The sequence below is a fragment of the Prunus mume genome, linkage group LG3, assembly GCF_029339155.1.
Source record: "Prunus mume cultivar Tortuosa linkage group LG3, ASM2933915v1, whole genome shotgun sequence".
Lineage (NCBI taxonomy): Eukaryota > Viridiplantae > Streptophyta > Magnoliopsida > Rosales > Rosaceae > Prunus > Prunus mume.
The window spans coordinates 13201528-13222280 of NC_142700.1; the positions used below are offsets into that span (position 1 = coordinate 13201528).

Here is a 20753-nt window from a genome sequence, read left to right on the forward strand (position 1 = left end):
GAGACAATATAAACTTTTTCATTTACAATTAAAGTTCAACTCTTACTTCTATTTTTTTCCCCTCTAATCAATTAAATATATATGTTGTGGATAGTTGACAGGTACCACCACCATGATGAGATTGAATTATGGTAATCATATCCACATGTCAACAAAAACAAGTCACGTGGTAATGACATTTTTTTTTTAATCAAAGAATGATATTAGTTTTATCAATGACATTGAATTAGGATGGACCTTTAGAGGGTGGCATTAGGTTAAGTCCATCTTAAACATAAATAAATTATCAATATTTTTGGTGACCAATAAAACCCACTTCCTAGAAACTCATTTGCAGTACACTCTGGTTGACCTAAACATCTAAAAGCCAAACGTTTTTCTTGTGCTTCTTCTTTGTCATCCTTCACTAATAAAAGCCGCCGTTCTGGTTTTTGGGTCGGAATACCTGTTTTTGACTTACCTCATAACAACTTATGTTATTGTTATGGTATGCAAACTGATGACAAAGAAAAAGAAAAGGGAAAAAAAAAAGGCTAAAAAGGTTCCTTCAATATGAAATTTGTTTGATTTTGGACTAGCGGTATTTGCATCAACTTTGTTAGAGGAAGTTTTAGATTCAACTCACATGAATGACGAGGACGATACTATATCTGTAATGAGTTCGATTTGTGACAGCGAAATTTTATTATTTATTAGCTCATTGTAAGTAGTTTGTAAATATTCTGGTAGTTTGTCAAGAAAGAATTATAAAATTCATTGGAATTTAAAATATTTTTCTCAAATTTAGAAGTTTGAGTGTATTTAAATGATTTTTTTTATATATATATATATATAAACGATATTAGAGTAGGGAGGGTTTTCTCACACAAACATTGTCAATGTGTTATAGTCGAATATGTGTGCAAGTCGATTCGTTCCACTAGTTAAACCTCATTGACTATCTTATTAAAATTTTAAAAATCTTATAAAAGTATCGTTGTATTCAGTTATAACTTTAAAAAATTCCAAAAAATCAGTAAAATTATATATATCAAATAAAGTCCTAATAAGAAATTATTATTTAGCACTGTATTGAAAGAAGAAAAAAAAGGACTAATTGGCACAAGAGTTAATGTCAACAATCCACATCACCCAAAAGTACAGCAAAGAGTATAAGAAAACATAAACTGAAGGTTCAAAATGCCAAAAGGATATTCCTCACATTTAGAGTTGTAAATTACATTTCTTATTATTATTATTATTATTATTATATTATTATTATTATTATAGGGATAAAGTTTTGGCTTTTGTCATGTGGTCCATTCTGTTCTCACCCAAAAAAATAGGATGGAGGTGGTGGTGGGCCAATTGAGTATTTGATCTTCTTTCTTTCCTTTCTGTATATTGCAGAAAGAATGATACTCATTGGTACCTTTTTCCTTTCCATTTTAATATACTGGTGATAAATGAACCACAAGAAAGGATAATCTTAATGCCATCTTTTTCCTTTTTTCTTTCCAATTATTATACTCAACTAAGTTATGCCTTTTTTTTTATTACAAAATATTTGACTACTCTAATGTATATGGAGGAAGATCCAATTATTATACTCAAAGAGGTATAGCTGCATTTTCTTTCGTTGAAAAAGTCATTATAGGTGCTGCATATTGCCTCTGCTCAACCTGGAGGGTGCACTCTAAATGTTCGACGAAAAACCTCAACAAAGTTAGTCTGCTGCTGCACTGCGTTTTTTTTAAAAAAAATAAATCCTAGCCAAAATTTCACATTTGCTAAAAAGTTTATGGATCCATCAGTGACAGTACACCGTCTTAATGAACTTGAACTTATATTTATTTTTATTTTATTAGAGTTCTTCCAACTTCAAAACACTATAATTCCTCTGTTTTCTATTAATTTTTTCTTTAGGATGCCGCGCAGCCCAAACCTTTCCAATTTTCAATTTTTTTAACCACAATTTAGGCATACTTAAATTGCATCCATTACTTATCAAAGAGGCTAGATACAGAAGCTGATGTTGAACTGCCCTATTGTCGTTCATGAAAAAATTCCATATATACAATTAACTAAACCTAATTATTCAATTCTTACGTGCATGTTGGACCGCAACAAAATACAAATCTCTATGCGTTGATTTCTTTTGCCATGTGAGAGTTTTTTAAATAGTTGAGGCAAATAATATTTGGAAAAAAGAAAACAGGTCTCATCTACAATTGTATGAAGTCAGGGGGCTATGCATTGATACATGACTCTTGCATCCAAAATCATGGTGGAGTTGTCCTTTTGTCCATAGAATTTCTACACTGAAGATCAAGTCGTAACTACCACATCGATTACGAGCTTATTTGGTCTAATGATATTTCTCTTTGTGATGTAGGAAAATGTCCAAAGTTCGGTTCCTCCAATCCGATTAACAAAACGAAAAAAGAAAACTACAAGCTTGCTTGGGTCAACAGCGTTCGGTTTAGACTAGTTGTTTAGTGAGAAGGGACAACTTCTCCACAACGTGTAGAGTGGTTGAATGTAATTCTGTCATGAGTCTGCTAATGATGTCTCTTAAGACTGTAGATCTCACTTTATAATTTAGTGTTTCCTGTTGCATTTTCACCTTCTGTGTAAGTGCTTGAAGTTGTCAAAACAAGAAGTTGATTACAGAAGACTTGAGCATGGACAAAAGCAATGCACAAAGAACATTCCAAATTTGAGAAACATTCATGCACAAAGATAAAAAATTTAAAAGGTCTGTGGATCATGTAGCCGCCCAATTGATGTAAACAAACCAAATCAAGCATCAAGGTATCTTCCTTCTTTCTCCAGCTTGTAATTTGCTTAAACAGTGGTTTAAGACCAGATTCTTTCACTTTCTCTAACCTCAAATGGACGATCAACAGATATGCTGCCAATCAAAAACCCACCGTCCACAACTTGCTACAGTTCCATTTCAATCATATCCGAAACTTCATAGATTCTTTGTTCTTTTATTCGTTTAGAAATCGGATGTTATTGGACCAATGCTACTTCTTGGCTCAAGTGGCATTTGGTTGAGATTGAGGTAGATAAGGTGTAGAGTTCAAAGAAAAAGAAAGGAGGAGGGTTTAGCTAAACATGGGAGAGAGATGGGTATCAAGATACCAACTTGTAGAGCTAAAAGAAGCATTGTATGTCATCGACCAGACCTTGATCTAGTGGTATTTGTCTCCATTTAATTAGAGGAAGTTTCAAGTTTTCCGCACATAGATGGTGAGAACAATATATATACATTTATGATGGATCTAATACCTAGCTATGAGTAGGCCTATCATTGTGGTGTAGCTTTGATTAGAGGTGTCAAACAGGATGGGTCGGCCTAGCACGGCACGAGCCCAGCCCGTTTAAATGAGGCATGGCTTGACACGAGCACGAATATTAATGGGTCGTGCTCAGGCATGACACGAAAATTTGGGCAGGGCCGAGATCAAAAATGAGGTCCAATGGACCGGGCCGGCCCATGGCCCGACATGGACTAGGCTTGACCCGAGCCCAAGCCCAGCCCACTTACATTTTTTTCTTTCTCAAAAGTCAAAATGCAATAATTTGACATCTAATGTCATTATTTATATGGTTTTTTTTTAAAAAAAATCATAAACATATATTTTATATCTTTCATTTTATGGAAATTACTTGGGTCCTTAATTAATTAAACATATCAACTACAAATTAATTAAACAACATTAGATTTGATATCTAATCAGTACATATAACATATACGCTTCCCTTATAAAAGAAATAATAAGTTGTTTAAAGATGAAAAGTTGAAGTGAAGACTTTGTGAAGTTGGACACTTTTTCCCCTCCACCCTTTCATATTGTTTGGATGTCTTTGATTGATTAATATTTTCAAATAGTTCATCATTTTTGCCTCTAATTATATTTTTAATGTTTATAATTTGAATTATCTAGTGAAAAAAATTCAAATTAAATGAGTTGGTTCTTGGGCCCGAGTATGACATGAGCACGGACACGACACTAGCCCAACCCAACCTTTTTAATATGGACATGGGGCCAGAATCAATGATTTTATTAAATGAGCTGGCACGATACGGCCCGATAAATTAAATAAGCCAGCCCAGCCCGACATGAAAACGTTAAAGCACGAGTTTAAATGAGATGGGCCGGGCCAGCACGACCTATTTGACATATCTAGCTTTGATGGCATGTTGTAAAAACATCTTGTCGATATCCTTTTGTTTGTCCCAAAAAGGAAACCTTGGGTACATGAAACAGTAAGTTCGTTTGAACCGCTCACCAAAACAACTGCACGGCAAATTATACAGGGAAAAGTGAGTTGAACAAGAAATGCACACAAAGGATACTCTGTGTATCCTCATGTCAACCTCAACCAAACCCTATATTGAGATTATTAAAACTTATAGTTTCAATGACCAAGAGATGTTTTCTCCCCCACACCATGTTTTACTTGACACCGAAACAAACTGACAGTTTATAAATACACTAGTCATGTCAAATAAGAAAGCATAAACTTCGGTAACTTAAGCTAGCTTGGGATACAGATAATACATATAAGGTCAAACATTAAAAATAAGCAGCCCAGGTGAATCTACTGGGCTTCTCCATAACTTATTTCACTTGCGTCCCTCGCCTTTTTTCTGGTCCCTGGCTGAGAAAATCATAGATCACTATCAGTACAGAGGGCAAAAAGAGGATCATCAAGATTTAGATAGCACTATTCCAGCCTTGAACAAAGAAAACAGGAGAGGAACACACAAAGTTTGGGCTACATACCAGCCTTTTCTTCTTCTCGCTTCTTAGCGGCTTCCGCTCTTTGTTGGCGAATCAGGGCTAAGCGTTCTGCAAGAACAATTTAAATAGAAGAATGAAACAGTGAAATAGAGATGATGTTCAGAAGTGATCAAAGGAATAGTCAAGTTCCAATCCATCGAAAGACATTTAGAACCAAGCATGGCTACAAGATCAGATCCATACTCACCACCACCAAACTACACTAACTGAGCAACAAAGTCAAAAATCCCAAACCCCTTACAAAGTTCCAATCCAAATTCTTTGTCTTGCAAATTGTCTAGCTAATATCCAATATAATCCTCTAATACTTGTACAAGCAATATCTCACCACCTCAGTTGAAAAATTTATTCAGGAAGAACCACGGATGGCCTGGACAAGTCTATAATTGGTCTATACAACTTGATTGCACACAATTCTACTGTATCATTGTTACAGAAATAAAGGAATGTTGAATATATTCAAAAACAAGAGATGCAGACATAATATTCTCTCCCACTAATTTTTACTCAACTTTAGGCACAGCATACATCTAGTTTGTAGCCACCAATAAGTGGAGCCACATATCAGCAATGAAATATAAAGACAATAAAATATGATAGTCTTAAGCAAAAACATCTGCGTATACTAATTGAGAAAATTCAGTTAGCATATTATTACATGCCTAATGTAATTTCAATAAACTGCCCAAAAATGGAGCTAGAATTTATCTGTTTCCAATATTACCTAAATCTTTTTTTGCTTGTTCCGTTTTTCCCTGTTCCTGCAACCTCATGTACCGCTCATGAGCCTTTTGCTTCTCTATCTCCTCTCTGCAAACAGATAGAATTAAGTTGACACACTAATTAAGCTTTGATCACTCAAATATTTGGCTCCAAGAACAACCAATTCGAAAATATTGATCATAAGCCTTTGCAAATCAATTATATAGAAATCATAAATTATGATTTACCCCTCTATGATATGCCTTCAGTTTGACAAATATGTATCCCACTTGCCCCATTGTCGGGAACACTCAAAACAAAGTGGCGAAATAAAGTTCAGTTGCACAAAATGCACACAGGTACAGTTACCCGAATCAATTAATAAGAACTGTTGGACAATTGGTTCTCCTTGTTTAACAATCAGACCCTTGAACTTAGACCAATTTCAGAAGCTAAACATAGCCAAATCTTATAGCAATTCACAGCCAACTCTACCACCCATACCACCAATAGTTTCACTTATTTTTCAGTCTCTCCTCAAGCATGACATTCCAACAAATGAAAACCAAAACCAAAACCAAAGGGGCAGTGAAAATAGTCTGTGGTATGATATGTAAATTAAAACAAGGAACTGCCAGGAACAAAAGGTCATCCTATAGTATGTATGACCTTCTGGTGCTTATAGATAGAACCAGATGCTACTATTAAAGCCTGATACTCAATCGGACAGTTTTGATTTTAGAGAATAATAACATATTTCTGGAAAAACAAAAGAAAAATAAGATACAAGCATCATCAATGAGGAAGCATATTTTGTTTCATAGATCGCTTGCTACAGAACTTGGCCCCCAGATATTGAATGCACAAGAGGTGAGGAGCAATGCATACCTTTCACGCCTTGAGAGCTCAGAAGTTTTCTCAATCTACAAAAACACCAAACAATTATGATGATTGAGTTATTACTGCAAGTAAATAAAAAATATGGTCACGAGCTTACATCGACATTTTTAGCCTTCACATTCTTTGGTTTTACTAGATTGGGATTCTCAATTTCAATGATTCCCTGAGTGCCTTTCCGCTTCTGTTAACATATGGCCACAATTTCAGTAAGTTGGAATCATAAGAAATGCAAATGCTACCAGATGAATAATGGAATAGCAATAAAGCACCAATGAGTATACTGACTTCAGATTCTTCTTCTGATGATTCCTCTTCAGACTCTACTTCTTCCTCCTCTTCAGCTTCTTCCTGATAATATTAAATAAATATGACTTTTATATACAGAAGCACCACCAAAAACTTAAATTCATAGCAACAGAGGGGGATAAAATCAACAAAAACCACCATATAGTCTCCTCATACATTAAAAAAGATGATGTCAATGACAAAAGAGTAATTTTCTGCCTTCAATAATCACGTTATTTCAGACAATATCCAACAATGATTATATTGATTTGCTTCTTTCAAAATACTATCTCATACTTGAAAACTTTATGCTCTTTAATAGTTTCCTACATTCACGGCCTATCATATCATTCTTGAGGAATTAATGTGTGTGTTACAGTGGATCAAAAGTCCTACTCCCCAATGTTAGCCTACAATAGAAGCAAATCAAGAGAGCCCCGTTGAATGTTGGGAGCTTGACATGAAAAGTAGGAAAACTATAACACATAAGCTGCTCTTGAAGCAATTCATATTAGGAATTCTTTTTTCACATACAAGAGATTCATATTAGGAACATTTTTATTATGAGGTTTGGGCAGATGGGTTGAGTCTGGGTTTTTCATGGAAGGCAAAAGCTACTCCTTGGAGTACTGCAGCATGTCCATAAACTTCCTAAAGGAGACATGCTCTACAGGGAAAACAAACCTTTGTTTCACGTAGTAACCCTCCAAATCATGTAATGCTTAGAGTCATCCAAGACAGATGCATTGTGGTTCGGCCATGCTTCATATGATTCCTATTAGCCAGAAAGTTTTGGTTACAGAACATCTTGGTTCTGCAACTTCTGCTAAGATCATTTCTTGTTGATACAATGAAGAATTTGAAACATGATTACACCAATATGGAAGTATCCAATGCATTAGTTCAACATGCCAACATCATGTACCCATGAATGCGTCTGTGTGTGTCTATTTTCAAACAAAATACTACAAGAAAATCCTATAGAAATCATCACCTCTATAGTTGACAATCATGACTGCATCATGGAAAGTGCAGTGTCTTCAATTAAAATATAAGAGAAAAGTGTAATACTGAGGAACAAAGGACAAATTATTACCCTTTTAAAACTACGTGGACGAGCAGAGGTACCAGCAACTGCAACCATTTGAAGTATAGACACAAAGGAAAATAAAGTCAGCTAATAGCAGATGAAAGTACAAAAGCATTTGAAACAAGTTTACCAATTATCAATAGCATTTGAAAATAAGAAAACTGTCTGACACTTAAGCAAAAGCAATGTTATTTAACCATCACCCAATTATACAAGATCACACATTGTTAACTTCAAACAGTAATATAGAATACAACTGATAAACCCGTCAATAACTACTCAAGCATCATAGACAACAACCTTAAATTTATTATCATATTAACCAATAAAGCCATCCCAAGAAACCATGATGTAAAAATCAAGGAGTGGAGGGAAATATTCTTTCCTAGCCTGACATATAATGAAACCTACAATCAACAAATTACACTTAATATGCTCCTTAATACAGAGTAAATTTCAAATCATCCACACGAACATCATGGTCTTTTGCAGCAAAAGTAGTGATGAAATGCAAATTTAATTGACTGAGAATGTTTTCACAGCATAAGGGATCAAAAGGGACTCACATACACTCTATTAGGAATTAAAGCTTAGTTAAATTGAATTCTATACCCAATAGATACAGTCCAAATTTCAATCCAATAGAATCAACCATTTTTAACAAGTTTTCCTTTTTGTGTTCTTACAGAGGTCATCCAATTTACTGGTCCAAACTTAAGGTGAATCAATACGAACAGAACCAACATGCCAACGCAACGTCAATGAAATATTTTTCAAAGAACAAAATTTGATGAAAAATTTACGAGCTTTCAGATTGACAGCTAAAATTTCAAAACCAGAAATGCCTAAAACTTGCACAAACTTATCTAGATCTAAATAAGCGCAAACAACTGAGACCCTGCTCAACGCATGCATACATACATATACCTACATATACATATACATATATATACATATATAAATTTGAACCAGATTTGACAAATAGAGAGAAATAGATAGAGAGATATTACCCATCTCTTCGTGGGTGGAGAAGTGGCGGTGACCGGTGGGCTTGCCCTTGAACTTTCCTCTTCCCATTTTCGATTGAAGTTTCAAGACGAGACAGAGAGAAAGAAGAAGAAAGCTAGGGATTAGAAAGGCTTTGTCTGAGTATATATAGTTGCTGCAGCTGGTGCTGCTTTTGGCTTTGCCTCTTGCTCTTCAAACCTACTGTGTGTGAGAGTGTACCAGGCATTTTTCAGTTTCTGTCTATTTAAGCCTCCTGGTCCATCTCATCCAGACACTCTTTAGACCCATATATTTAATAAAAATAAATCACATGCCAAAGTATATAACATTTTTGGCCGAAAGTACCTAACATATGAAATATTTTTCATGTCAACAGGTCTGATTCAGTGGAAAAAATGGCATTTATTTACTAACCAGATGTTTCATGTTCGAACCTCCATATCATCATTTTTGTGTGTATGAGAAATCATTCCTCCCCTCTATTTTAGGCCATCGTTTATACTAAAAAAATGAAATATTTTTCATCACACCTCATGTTCTAAAACTTTGATATCATAATAGCAAGACTAGAGACATGTAACCCATTTGAGTTAGGGTTAAGTGAGAACGCTGCATAAGAAAATGAGTTATGATTATGATAAATTATCTAAAAACTAACCAAATATTTGATGGAATGAAGCTTCCCCAAAAGCATAATACTCATTTTTATGGCAGGTGGGTGGTGTGAGTCATAGTACATATCATTGTCAAGAATATCATAAAATAGAGGAATATATGGATATGAAATCTCTACTTTTCTATTGTCCAATTAGTATAGAACCGGATACTACCTTTAGAAGGATTTTTTAAAGTCGGAATATTGATTTCTTTTTAAATATATATTTTAAACACAAGCCATATTGAAAAGAGAGAAATCAACGTAGAATATCGATAGTATGAGTGAATATTCTTGTTGAGGCCCAAAAAATTCAAAACTGGGTCTAAATATATTTCTAACCCAGTACGACACCTAACTTGGGAAGAAACCCAACTTGGCTATGCAAGAGTTAAATCATATATACTTGCACACTTGCCACGCAAAGCAAATAAGCAATACGCCATGTTTAAGTGGGCCCACCACGAATGTATGGGACTTCTTGAGTGGGTTGTGGTATGGATGGTTCTGAGTTTTCATAAAGCCTATAGATGAGTGAGAAATGAAGTTTTGGGAGAGTCAAACTCAAGCTCATTTCTTGAGCCCAAATGTGTGGATAAGCATAAATGAGAGAATATAGCCCAATACTCTAGAAAATTAGCTCATTCCCTTAATGGGTTAAACCATCACCTTAGAATGGCCCAAATGACCTATAAAATATCTGAAAGTCTCCAGCAAATGGCGGGAGACCAAACCAACGACAAAAGCCAAAGGTTGCCTATGTATGCAGGCTGCTACGAATCTTCAACACATGGCCAAAGACAAATCACATCACAAGCCATCCAAAAAACCAAAGGATACTTGAGCAAAACACTATTTAGACCAGCGTCATTACCCACTCATTTCTCTTACCAGCTCTTGCCATGAAATAAGGGAGGAAAGAAAGTGAGGTAGTAGTCAAAAATAAGAGTTTAATACTGAAGCAGCTGCGGGAAAGCTTTAGGGCTCCAAAAAATCTTGTCTTTATGTGTTTGGACAGAGGAAGGTTTCACAAAAGAGGTTGAATCGAAGGAAGATGAGAGAAATGGAGGAGAAGACTTAGCAAAATTGGAGAGAACCAACTATTCTTGAGAAAAAAGAGCTTCCAGTGCCTATAAAAGGGAGACACTTTCTACCCAGCAAAACAACTCAAAAAAGGGCAAGCAACCCACATCCAGAGAGTAAGCTTCATCTCTCATCCCTTAAACCTCTGCAATTTCGAGCTTCATTCCTCTATCTTCTCCCATTTTCTCTTCTGATAAATCGTTCTAGAGCTTGACAGAGCTTTCGTCGAGTTGCCGGAAACTACTTAACACACCCATTGTTATTCCTCCATCTCTCTCTCTTCAACGAACTCCTTTAGAATCATTTCCCCCTTGCCTTAAAAACTCTGTTTCTCATAGGAAATCGCAGCTCTTTCTCCCTCTCTCCTGTTAAACTCATGAATGCTCAGCTCTCATGCCACAAGCTTCTCATGCCAAGCCAAGAATTTATCTGTAAGCGAATGTTGGTTTCATTAGTGAAGAAGACCAAGGTGTTTCCTAAGGCTCAGCTACCCTTTCAAAACACTTTGGGGTATGACCCTTGAACTCATTCTCAAGGGGCATGATCCATGAACTTAAACTTAAGGGGCAATTTCATACATTTGGCTCTTTATAATAGTTTAGACCCATCAATAGCTGCCGGAACAAAAAAACCCCTACAGTTCTTAAATACTTAAATTATAAGCTTTTTGCATAATTATGAAGTTGAGATAGACTTAAAAGGAACGAACTTTGGATATGGTTAACTAAGGTGATAAGAGGCTTGTAGTGAGTAAGAAGTTGGGAAGCGCTTGAGGAGAAAGGTCCACTCACACCTATGGCAAGTTAAGGGTATAGAAAAGGGTTCCATCTTACCCGAAACGTCGGGCTCTTTTTAATAAAGGTGTAAGCTCCTTAATGCCCAAAGTGTGGATAACCCCTCCTAGTTCTAGTAATAGGTATTGTCTGATTTCTCGTCGTATCGTCAGTTTTTTTTTCTCTTTCCACTCGTGAAGCCCTCTTTTTTCCTCATTTTGCGGGGAATCATCTGACCCCTTACAAATCTTTCCTTTTTTGTCGGTGAATCGTCTTCTTCTTATTCGCTAAGAAAAGGGAGCAAGCGGTTCTTTGCTTAGTAGAGCTACCGACTGCCAGGCGACGACTGCTTCTTGTTCTTGCCCAACCGCTTCTTTTGATTTGATTATTATTTTGAATCCTATACTAAAGAAGAAGCTTCAGAATCAGAGCGGGGCCAAATCGTAGCGATGGATAATTCATAATCAAAATAGGTCCAGTCCAAGGGACAAATCAATAGGAAATGCTATTTGCTTTGTGAGAATAAGAATAAACTTCTATGAAATGAAAGAGTTTCGTGGGAATAGCATTTCTATAATGGTGATAGAGGGTGTTGCCGAAAGTTGTTTTGAAAAACAACATAAATACTTCTTCTTCTACGATATTTCAGGTGAGCATAAGCCGTAGTGACCGACTGACCCAAAGGCTTATGCTCACCCACATTTTATTAAATGAATTACTTTACTGTAATTATCTTATCCTTAATTTACCCAAAGTACTCATCTTATTGTTTCCCCCATTGAGAGGCTATATCAAAAGAGCTACTTCAGCGGTTTCTCTAACAAATGTTTATCTTAGATTCGCGCCTTTTGTCTCTTTTTCGTTGATTTGTTTCGCTAGTTTTTCTGTTTCTCTTTTCGCGAAATCTCTAGCGTTTCTCTCCCCAATAACCCCTTTGGTAATTTCCCCTACGTATGGAGTGACGATGAAAGTATGATCCCTTTTAGTGTGATAAAGATAAAAAAGGGGTTCGAATCTAATTACATCCATGAAATAAAATGAAAATTAAAAACAACCTCATATTCTAACTAAATAACTAAATTCCATTTAATTAATAATAATTTGATTTATCAAAATTTAACATTAATTTTGTTTATTAAGTTCAAATCTCATGAACGAAAATTCGTTGCGTCGTTAAATAATATTTATGAAAAAGAAAAAAAAGGCTATTAGAAATTGAAAAAAAGGAAAAGGGTCTTTTCACTGCCACTTATGCTATAGAAAGATATTAGACAAAGAAAGAAGACAACAAAAACGGGATGTCGTCGTTTTAATGGGCGTCGTTCAGACGTGCACAATCGGGCGCCTCCGTGAGTCGTGACACCTTAGCACAGTGAATATACTCTTTTATCGCATTTGTGTTTCCGGCCAGAAGAAGAAAGAAGATGAAGAAGAACCCTAATAAGCAGTTGCAGATAAACCCCAACTGGGCTCAACTCCAACAAAAGCTGAAGAGCCATGGCCCTAAACCTCCAGCAACTATCTTAGGTAAACAGCACAGACATCTTTGTTTTGCTTCAGCCACTACTTGGCTTGCTTAGAATTTATATAGGTGAAAGCACCTTTCTTTTTGTTGGGTTTGAGTTTAAAAGAGCATAAAGCAAAGGTTTTTATTGAGATTTTTATTCACAGGGAAGCGGAAAGAGAGAACGGATGCAGAGTTGGATGATTCTCTATCTCATGTCAATCCTCTCACTCCTGTTAATGATGATTGCAGGTGATTTTTTCGGAGAGATTCTTGTTTGTTGCTCTGTTGTGTTGATGAGCCTATTGGTTTAGTTGAGGCGAATTATTCTTCTCTTTGGCTATGGGAACTAAACTACGAGAAAAATAAAGGGTAGGAAGAAAAGAGATTAATTGTTTCAAATTGTTCTATCTCATGACTTAGGTGTTGGGAAATCCTGATGGCTTCAAATTAATGGAGACCAAGTTTACAATAATTTTTAGTAGTTAGGCACTTAAACTTGAGAATTCAGTAATGCAATTGTATCCATTAGAGTAATGCTTGACCATGATATGTGTGTGAATCATGATTATTAGAATTTGTCTTCCCACTCACCCCATGTAATTTTCTACAAGAAAATCTTCATAAAACTTCCAGAAAGACCTTGGAAGTTATGCTTTCTAGTTTTGGTATCAATCAATATCATGGTAACATGTATTGAACTCCATTTTTGTGAACATTTGGTTATTGGTAACAGAATTGTTTAAATGCATATCTTCTAAGCATTTTTCTATGTGTAAGATGTTGTGTAAGTAACTTTCCCCCTTAACAGCTTCAATTGGTGAATCACCTAACTTCTAAACCATTTGACAGAGTGACAGATGAAGTAGCCATGGATTGTGAAATGGTTGGTGTCAGTCAAGGAAACAAAAGTGCCCTTGGACGTGTTACACTGGTAGTCCTTAGTTCTTTTTCTTTCCTCTCTTACTCTTCTGTCATATTGTAGTTGGACAGGGTGGATCTATAAGATATGCATTTTTGACAAACAGTTTTGTATCTGTTGTTATTTCCTTAGTTGATTTGTGAGTTAATGTGTTTAGGTAGATATCATCTTACACTTGGTACTTTAACTTGTTAGGATCACTGATTGGTGATTGCTGATGGTACAGTTTTTTGGCAGGTAAATAAATGGGGTAATGTTATATATGATGAGTTTGTTCGCCCACTAGAACATGTTGTTGATTTTCGGACTCAAATAAGTGGCATTCGTCCCCGGGACTTGAGAAAAGGTTGACTTTATCTTTATTTCTGCTGCTTTTCTAAATATATTTAAATGTAGGTATGCTTAACTAGAACTTCTATATGAAATTCTTGTTCAGAAAATAAAGGAAGAGAAAAATGTTAGAATGAACTGCTACTAAATTGGTGGCTTCTTAAATGGCTATGTTATGTTAGCTCCACAAGTGACTTCCATTGGTCAATAGATAAGGCTGTGCTTTATGTGCAAAATCAATTTTTTTAATATTATATGTGCAAACTAATACAACTAACATCAATTTCTTCTCCGGATGAGCTACATGATTTTTTTGTTGCTAATTATGTATTTTCTTTCTCACTTGGTGTCTATGTCTTAAATAATCTTGTCCCTCTTTAGTGCCCATCTCAGTTCTGTAAACTATCTTTCCTCTTACCACATACCACCTACCAGTTACCACTTCATCCTGTCATTATCATACTTACATTCCATTTGCAACATTTTGTTTTTTTTTAATGAACAATTTATCAATATGTATTTATTATAACTAGGGTTACAAGACCAATGTATGCGAAATTATGCTGACAGTGATAGAATGCCTCATGCATCTTTGTTATCTGCAGCAAAGGATTTTCGAATTGTTCAGAAAAGAGTGGCAGAGTTGATTAAAGGACGAATTCTTGTGGGCCATGCATTGCGCAATGATCTTAAGGTATCTGGCCTTTTAATATGGTTGTGTAGAGTATAGATGTGAATCTTTAATCTAACAATTTGACTGAAACAGGCTTTGCTTTTAAGTCATCCCAAGGAGGACTTGAGGGATACATTGGAGTATGAACCTTTTATGAGGTAATTTTTTTCGTTCTTTAAGAATTATTCAATAATTAAAATTTGCTGAGAGTCTTCAAGTATCATGATTTGTCTTCATGACATGTGTGGTTGGTGAAGCAGGGGGAAAGGGTCCAGAAGGGCACTTCGGCATCTTGCAGCTGAGTTTCTTGATGTTCAGATCCAAAATGGGGAGCACTGCCCAGTCAGTATTCTGATTCTTTTTCTTAGTGCAGTTTGAACAGAAAATTGTATTCTTGTTGCACTTTCTATACAACTTCTACAACATTTAGCATTAGGATATGATTTCACAAACTCCACTGAAATGTGACAAGGCTCATCAAAAAGGACAAATGCTATACAACCCAACTTTTTATCCCAACATTTTCTTTCCAACTTAGATGACATGCTGAAATTGGGTTTGCCACGTGGTTCTTCTTTTAATGCAATGATGTGGTCCCTATCATGTGGCATGTAAGTTGGGAAAGAAAGGGTGGGATAAATAGCATTTTCCTATTGTTACATGTTAATGTGCTAAATGCTAGAGAGTTTGTGAAGAGTCTGGGAAGTCTTAGAAGTCTAAGACTGCATGCTTTTGTCTATGTGCCCTAGAAAGTCTAAAAGTCTCTCTTAGCTGTATTTTGTATTTGAGATAAAAGAAGATATAAAAAATAAGTAACGAAAGTGCCTTGGGACTCTGCTGTATCACTCAGAACCTGAAAATAGAAAGACCATCTATTTTGTTCAGCCTTCTTTCTCTTCACGCCTTCTCCTTTATTTTATTCTTATTCCAAACATCTATCAAAAGTTTGAGTGGAGGCAGATACTTTCTTCTCAAATGAAACTTGATTTGCTTGCAAAGTTGGTGAATGCAATGCCTTGAAGAAGTTTTAATTCATTGCCCTGTTATACAATTATTCTATTTAGTTTACTTCGTTGAGAAACTCATATTATTACCTGTTTGGATGCTGCGTTGGTAGTAGTTTTTATTTATAGTTATATTGCTTTATGTCTTGAATGTTGCTACATATGGTTAAACATGTCCGCTTCTTTTCAACAAAACCTGTTGGATGCCTTTGTTTAACTCATGACGTTGTTTCAGGTAGAAGATGCTCGCGCTGCAATGGTTCTTTATCAGAAAAACAAAAAAGCATGGGAAAAGAGAGTTAAAGATCAAATTAAACTCAAGCAGAAACAGAAGAAACGAAAGCCTAAAAAGAAGCCGAAGGAGGGAGATTATTTGAAAACTGACCTTGCAGAAACAGCATCCTAGTTTTTTTTTTTTTTTTTGGTCAAGAACAGCATCCTAGTATTGACTTCCTGTTTACAGTTTCGGAAGCTAAGTTCAATTCACTAGGAACAGATCCCATGTAGCCAAAAGGAAGAACAAAAAGAACGGTATACCAGACAATAACAATTTCTTTCACCAAACAGAGCTACAGATAATCTCATGATGTCTTGAATGGATTAAAAAATTTAGACTCACCGCCTTTCTTTCCCCATGGAGGAAATTTTCATTGGTGCCAGCTGAATTATTCTTTATATTTAATCCTTTGGTGAAAAGGTTCGTGAAGACAGGAAATTATTCGCTCCATGGAGGAAATTTTCATGTCTTGTAAAATGTTTTGCTTGAAACATATAAACGTTGACACAATTTTGTCCCTCGAACCTAAATTTTCATGTCTTTGAAAATGCCTGCTTTGATAGACTTGTGGTTCAGTTCTTGTTTTGCTTTTTAAAAAAAATGTGTATTTTACCAATCTTAAATACGTGTACAGAAAATAGAAATATTGAAAAATACAAATGTACATACATAATACGAGTATCAAATCGTAAAATGCTAAGTTCTTTGTAAAGTTAATAACTCTGAAAAAAGTAAAAAATCAAAAAAGGACAATAGAGATTCAGGTAATGGCCTAATAATAATGGATAATGCTTTAAATTACTCTTATTGATAAACGAAAATCAGGGAAAAAAAAAAAGGGATTTTTGCTATACTATTTATGAAAAATTATTAAGATGAAGAACCGAGGTATAGCTGCCCAACTGTACTATTACTCAAAAAAAAATTAGAACGTGACACCAGTACAGCCGTCCGGCTATACAATTTATTAAAATACGGCTATACCAGTCATTAAAAAATTAAAAACATTTAATATAGCCATGCGGCTATTATATTTAAAAAAGCCATGCCTAGGGCGGGCTTTTTCGTGTATAGCCGTGTGGCTATACTATCGAGCGAAAATAATGAAATACCTCACTGTATAGCCGAGCGGCGATACTATTGATTAAAAATAATAAAAAAGGGAAACCTAGTATAGCCGCATGGCTATACGATTTATTATTTTTAAAAAAGCCTCCTAGCGCATTGGTGGCCTATTTTATATTTTTTTTACTAGTATAGCCGCCCGGCTATACAATTTTAAAAAAATTAAAAAAGGTGACGCAGTATAGCCGACCGGCTAGATATATATTATATTTACAAAGGATAGCCGTTCGGCTATACTATTTATTATTTAAAAAACAAAGGCCCTGCGTATAGGCAGCTATTTTTTATTTTTGTTGTGAGTATAGCCGTTCGGCTATACATCAGACCTCCTAACAACCCCTTCACTTTCATTTAATTTTTTTAAATATATATTATTTTTATTCAATAATATGTGAAAATTATGTGTGTATTATTAAAATTTTTGTAAAAAAAATATATATATATTAAATATAGAAAAATACATATGTACATGTATTGTACATTTCCCTTTCTTAGGTGAAGTACTTCAGTAACCATGTTTCATAGAATATCCATGAATATAAATTTAGCATTAAGTTATACTAGCCCATTGGCATGTGCCAATTGGTTTTCTTTTTTCTTTTTTATTTTTTATTTTATTTTTAGAATTAAGAAAAAATAACTGAGTAGTTATGTTCCATAAAAGTAGGACCTATTATCTGATTTTTTTTTTAATATGAAAAAATATAAATTTACCATATTATCCTCATTGAATTAATAATTTTAATTATTAATGTTTTGTATTAACCAAAGGTATTTTCTGGTAGAATATTTTGATTGTGGCAGATGAGGTGGACAACACATCAATTAAAATTAATTAAAAAATTTTCTTATCTTTTATGATTTATTGACACTTTTAATTGATGTGATTGTCTGGTATTTTGATTGTTTCACAATTATCTGCCTTTTGCTTTATATATATAGATAAAGACCTAAATTTAGTTTTTTTTGTTATTGAATGAATGAGTAACAGTACAAATTGAGATTTTTCTTAGTGGCCAAATTGAATTTTCATGTAACACCCAGTGACCAAAAATGTATTTAATTATTTTGTAATTAAAAATGGAATTATATTACTGATTTAAGTAATTAATAATCAACAATGGAGAATAATAAAAACAACCTAAGGAAGTATAATAAATATAAAGTTCTTTAACACAATTACACAGATCCCCCTTTTCTTTTTCTTTTTTTGCTAGAGTAGCATTAACATTTCTTGAGCCTTATGCCCTCAGAGAAGCCGATATTTATTTTTTGGCCCTTGATTACGTGGGCAAGCCGCAAGCGGATGCCTATAAATAGAGACCCGCCCTATTTAGTATTTTCTCCCGCAGAAATATAGCATTTCTAAAGAAAGCAATCATTCGATTCGGAAGTGCGTTGTCTCACTAAGGTACGGTCTTTCTCTTTTCCCCAATCTCCTTTTAAGGGTTCGTGATCTTAGGGTTTCTCTCATTCAACTAGAACATAATTCTCAGTTTCTCCTCAGAATCCAGGGTTTCTTCATCGCTTTCTTAATTTCGCTTTCTTTGACTGTAAATTTTCTAGGGTTTCCCAACCCCCTTTTGAAGTTTTAAATTTTTTATTTGTATGCGAATTTGGAATTCAGCAGTATGTTTTCCAGTGCAAAAGTTCTTCCTTGTTCTAATTAACAGCAGAAACAATTTTATTTCAATTCTGAAGGTTTTTTGTGATTATGTTATGTATATAAACACATATTATCACAACCCTCAATCGATTTTTTGGGCTTAATATTTCCCCAAACCCCATATTCTCCTTGTATTTGTCAAATGCATTATAAATGTCACATCACAGCGATATCATTTAATTGAAAGTACACGCACACAGGCTTTATATAATTGTTAATTAAAGCGTATACTTTAAAATCATAGTAGGCATTGCACCATCTGTCTATGTATGTGGGAAGCCCAGGTGATATGGTGGCTGCATGTTTTGTTTAATATCCTAAAACGAGAACTAATTGGTTGAAATAATGATAACAGGACAGAAATTTGTTGAAAAATGGGCAAGAGAAAGTCCAAGGCAAAGCCTGCAGCTAAGAAGCGAATGGACAAGCTTGATACTGTTTTCTGTTGCCCCTTTTGCAACCATGGGAGCAGCGTTGAATGCCGAATGTAAGTTTTTCGTTTAATCTATTTTCTCCCAACTTTTGATGTATTTTATCTTCTTAGGAATGTATCGAGTTCATTTGAGTTTTATATGTTCAATGGTGCTGCCAAGGAATGTGTTTTTGGTCAACAATGGTAGAGGTGTGTGGTAATTGTCACATGTTCATTTCCATTTCTTTGTTTCATATATGAAATAGAATCTGGCTGGGTTTAGCTTACTTGCATATGTACTTGTTTCTCATTTGGTTTTGAATTGAAAGTGAATGAGTTATTTGGTTTCAGTGACATGAAGAACTTAATTGGAGAGGCTGTCTGTAGCATTTGCCAAGAGAATTTCAGCACAACCATCACAGGTATGCCAAATACTTTCTTGTGGTCTTAAGTTACTATTTTTAATGTACAGCATTTCTGAGATTGTGTTGTTTCTGGATACTTGTGAGGTCCAATGTTGGGAGTGTAACAGGATTGATTGAGAATTATATAACCAGGAGCACACATAAAGATTAGTCAAAACTACAACACCAATAATTTCTTTTTGTGAGGATTTGAGTTTTGCTATTGGTTTTACGGTAATTAGGTTTTTTGTCGGGTGAAAATGAACATGTTGCTTTTTGCAGTCACCAACTTCGATGTAACAGTTAATAATGCATATGAAATGTAGGGAGATTTAAGTGAATAATTCAAAATGAAAATATGTTTCCGAAGTATGTGGACAAAACAAGGATGGTGTTGGGAGTTTTGTGGATAACCCGAGTAGAATCATAATTGAAAATCTATCAACCTTGCACTGGAAAAATGGATAGAGAATTCCCTAGGTTGTAGGTAAATGTGGCAACTTTGGTTTTGGATGATTATTCTGTTTAGATGCTTCTTGTTCTCCGGATAGTGACTGCCATTTCCATGTGTGTGATAATTGCTGATCTTTCTTTTGTTTGTTTTGCAGCTTTGACTGAACCGATTGACGTGTAAGTAGTTCATATCCTTTTGTCTAGTGAATTTGTTAATAGTTAGTTTCATATTAAGTTTGGTCTCTTTTCCTTTACTCTTTTGTATGACCATAAATTCTTTCATTACAGATACAGCGAATGGATAGACGAATGTGAGCGGGTCAACACTGTTGATGATGATGGTGCTTAGGAAAGAAGATAGGGGATGTTTCGTTCAGTCTTGTTGTTGTAAAGGAAAGAGAGGGCTGGAAAGTTCTGTGCCCTTGAATCCAATAAAGTATTATCGGGCTTTATTCGTATGGTTGCTGTAACATAGTAGAGTTTTGAACCTATGTATGTACATTTTTCAGTTTGTTTTATAAGTTGGTATATATATAGATATATATGTATTCTAACATACTCCGAATGTCCGAAGCTATGAGAATAGGCTTGCTGTATAATTTACCTATTGGTGGTTGTTCTTTCAACTAGTTTTTATGCTCTTCCCATATAGATTGATGTGGATGATTGCGTTTAGATGGAAACGGTTGTG

The 20753-nt window shown here is 34.9% G+C and overlaps 3 protein-coding genes across 4 annotated transcripts; 2 read left to right on the forward strand and 1 right to left on the reverse strand.

The window, feature by feature from the left end:
* Positions 1-4364: 4364 nt before the first annotated feature.
* Positions 4365-9079, reverse strand: LOC103326019 (uncharacterized). Its single transcript, XM_008228221.2, has 8 exons — positions 8784-9079; positions 7780-7817; positions 6684-6746; positions 6496-6579; positions 6387-6421; positions 5521-5606; positions 4779-4844; positions 4365-4653 (listed from the first exon to the last, which is right to left on the reverse strand). The coding sequence occupies exons 1-8, from the start codon at positions 8848-8850 to the stop codon at positions 4619-4621; spliced, it is 474 nt and encodes a 157-aa protein (XP_008226443.1). The 5' UTR covers positions 8851-9079; the 3' UTR covers positions 4365-4618.
* Positions 9080-12579: 3500 nt separating this feature from the next.
* Positions 12580-16369, forward strand: LOC103326017 (Polynucleotidyl transferase, ribonuclease H-like superfamily protein). 2 transcript variants are annotated; one of them, XM_008228219.2, is made up of 8 exons: positions 12580-12819; positions 12964-13048; positions 13649-13730; positions 13956-14064; positions 14654-14742; positions 14815-14879; positions 14979-15063; positions 15961-16369. In XM_008228219.2, the coding sequence occupies exons 1-8, from the start codon at positions 12717-12719 to the stop codon at positions 16129-16131; spliced, it is 789 nt and encodes a 262-aa protein (XP_008226441.2). In that variant the 5' UTR covers positions 12580-12716; the 3' UTR covers positions 16132-16369. The 2 variants fall into 2 exon arrangements, with proteins under 2 accessions (XP_008226441.2, XP_008226442.2); XM_008228220.2 differs by having other exon boundaries at positions 12581-12819; positions 14982-15063.
* Positions 16370-18420: 2051 nt separating this feature from the next.
* On the forward strand, positions 18421-20688 carry LOC103326016 (transcription elongation factor 1 homolog). Its single transcript, XM_008228218.3, has 5 exons — positions 18421-18538; positions 19149-19280; positions 19557-19627; positions 20218-20239; positions 20351-20688. The coding sequence occupies exons 2-5, from the start codon at positions 19168-19170 to the stop codon at positions 20409-20411; spliced, it is 267 nt and encodes an 88-aa protein (XP_008226440.1). The 5' UTR covers positions 18421-18538; positions 19149-19167; the 3' UTR covers positions 20412-20688.
* The last annotated feature ends 65 nt before the right edge of the window (positions 20689-20753 follow it).